This window comes from Contarinia nasturtii, unplaced genomic scaffold (assembly GCF_009176525.2).
Source record: "Contarinia nasturtii isolate CC-2019 unplaced genomic scaffold, AAFC_CNas_1.1 Cnas_scaffold_5814, whole genome shotgun sequence".
Classification (NCBI taxonomy): domain Eukaryota; kingdom Metazoa; phylum Arthropoda; class Insecta; order Diptera; family Cecidomyiidae; genus Contarinia; species Contarinia nasturtii.
Window position 1 is genome coordinate 1 of NW_022203081.1, and position 2,840 is coordinate 2,840.

The 2,840-nt window shown below is 34.4% G+C and overlaps 1 protein-coding gene across 1 annotated transcript; it reads left to right on the forward strand.

Moving 5' to 3' along the window:
- Nucleotides 1-53: 53 nt before the first annotated feature.
- LOC116351601 (signal transducer and transcription activator-like) lies at nucleotides 54-2,091 on the forward strand (the record flags this gene model as incomplete). The annotated part of the gene is made up of 3 exons (XM_031783719.1): nucleotides 54-308; nucleotides 376-1,133; nucleotides 1,164-2,091. Coding segments are annotated over 3 exons (1,016 nt in total), but the record flags the coding sequence as incomplete, so codon positions are not given.
- Between the last annotated feature and the right edge of the window lie 749 nt (nucleotides 2,092-2,840).

The following is a 2,840-nucleotide window of genomic DNA, read 5'->3' on the forward strand; positions in this document are numbered from 1 at the left end:
AAAAAAAAACCAAAACAGTGTCATCAAATTAATAAAATAACAATTGTTTGCAGACGACAAAGCTATCCGAGAAAACATCATCCGCGGCGATAACTTTTACTGGGAAGCATCTTGTTCAAAGGCGAATAAAGTAAATTTCATGTTTTGGGATTGGTACTATGGCGCTATGAAATTCATAAAAGACAATATCAAGAATTTATGGGAAGAAGGTCTCGTCGAGGGATTTGCAAGCAATGCATTCTTGGAGGAACAGTTTCCCAACTATCCTATCGGCACCTTTTTGCTACGATTCTCGGAGAGTACAGTTGGTAAGAATTTCTTTTCATCTTTCTTACCTTCTTTGTTGACGAAAAATGTGTCCGTTTCGATTTTCAGGCGTACTGATATTGATGTGGGTGGGAGAGATTGAAGTCGTTCAGGTGCCCCTGAATTCAAGTGAAGAGTTCATGATGAAAAATCGTACATCAAACAACTTAAAAGAGTCTGTCATTGTGAATATTATTCAAGATCTAAAACAGTGTACACAGCTCTGTGACGGCACACCAAAAGATAAAGCCTTTAAAAGTTTCGCCACAACACCAAGTGATAAAAAATCGAGTGATAAAATTACCGAAAAATATAAATTTCTCAAGATAATACATGCCGTAAATAATTCGAGTACAAGCGATGAAAATACCGCAATTGCAGTCTCTAACTCACTTAATTTGAATTCACCTATGCCAAATAATATCTATGGTTCATCTATGCAAGGTAATATCTATAGCTCACCACTGCCAAATAATATCTATGGTTCGCCTGTACAAAGTACTACTTCTGGATCCAATTCACCAGGCTCAAGCATGTATGCTCGATTCACGAACCAATCGCCGGCTCTACCTGAATCCCATAATGATACCACTGGAATGATATGGGATCCAAGTTCAGTAGACAATTATTTCTTTTCAAATACCGAAATAAACAATTTAACTTCTATACTTGAAGATTATGAAATGACCACGCCGATTCAAGTAGACGTTATTAATTCTTTGCAATCTTCAGTGCCAAGCACTCCATCACCGATCGTTGATCCAACACCGGTACCCAAATTTGTGGATACTTTTGGCAACATTTGCAACTTCAAGTGTTCATTCAACTAATTTGATAATATCAATGAGACCTCAATATAAGCTAGATTGTAAATAACCAATGATAATCCATTCAAATGATGATGTGATGCCGATTTTGCATAATTTCTCGTCCATAATTTCCATCTACTTCAGGCCAAAGTTCACACCTGTGCTGGTATTCTAGCGACATAATTCCGATCGAAACTATGGTTTTAAGTGTGAAACAATGTGTTCGATCATTTTACTGTGTTACTCAATGAGTTCGATCATTGTTCCACACACAAAACAATTATTCCGATAAACAATAGTTTCGATCGGAACAAACCCGGTAATATGATGACTATTGTCCGTTCCCAAATCTACGACAACGCCATCTCTTGTTCCCCATCTGTTGCGAATTTTTTAACCAACCATTGATTGGTTCAAATTAAATAGTTTAATATAAATTCAAAAAGGGTTCAAGTCTAATCCCGAATATTTGAAAAATCCTCAGGTAAAATATTAAAACAAAACTTAAAACAATTTTTTTGAATTCATTTTTTTAATTGTCGTCGATTTCATGGAGTAAACATCACACTTTATAACAGAAGAACGAAACATGCTGTATATGAAAATACTAATACATGTGCGCATGCTCAGCTTCATTTCTGTGATGACCACTTTAAGCGTACATGTGATGCTTGTGTATGTATTGTTTCTTTAATCTCTACAGTGTACTTTACTGTCAATTTCGCTCCTTCAAATCGATGGCAATTTATAATAAAATGAATTTTGTATCAACAAATGATTTAAATATGGTTTCAATGATTTAAATGAGGATTTTTTTCAAAAAATTTGGGATTAAAATTAAATACTTTTATTTTACCGTAAAACCTGTCAATAATGGAACCTGGGAATAGTGGAATTCTTGTCAATAGTGGAAAAAAAATTTCGCCGTTGAGCTCTCCCATATAAAATGACCTGGTAATAGTGGAAAATTGTATAAAAACGCTCACCCTCAATAGTGGAAAAAATTTGGGGAAAATTCTTTTGATTTGCTAGGGTTTTTGAAACGCGAGAGAAATTCTTTCGATTTGCTAGGGATTTTAGAGCGGTTTTTGGAAGTAAATTTTTTCCCATTGGAACACTCCTTTTGCTAGGATTTCCCATACAAAAAATTCTTTTGATTTCTAGGAATTTTTTCTAAAATCATCCTTGAAAAATTTTGCTACCTATATAATGATAAAAATATGAATGAATTTTTCCTTTTTTTCAAATTAACCCTCAATAATGGAAAATCATTTCTGAATTGGCAAGAAAACCTGTTATTAATGGAACCTGGAAATAGTGGAATTCTTGTCAATAGTGGAAAAAAAAATTTCCCCATGGGATTCCGTTATTGACAGGTTTTACTGTACATTCAAAACGTTGCAGAAATTCCTCTCTTTTTACTGTCAGTATGGACTGATGACACAATGCACCGTTCCGAATATACAAATGTATATTAAGTTTTTATTCAAAGTAGACAGAAAAATTATCTATCGGAGTTTGAAAATATTCGCAACATTTGTGCTGAAATATCACCGATTGAAATAACTGAGGAGCTTGTTGGACAACAAATTGACATGCTTCCGGATGATCTAGTCAGTGGTCCCGATTAAATACCAAATAAATTTATCAAGCATTGTTTGGTTTCATTGCGGGGGCCAATCACAACATTGTTAAGAGAATCTCTTGAAACATACACTGTACCAC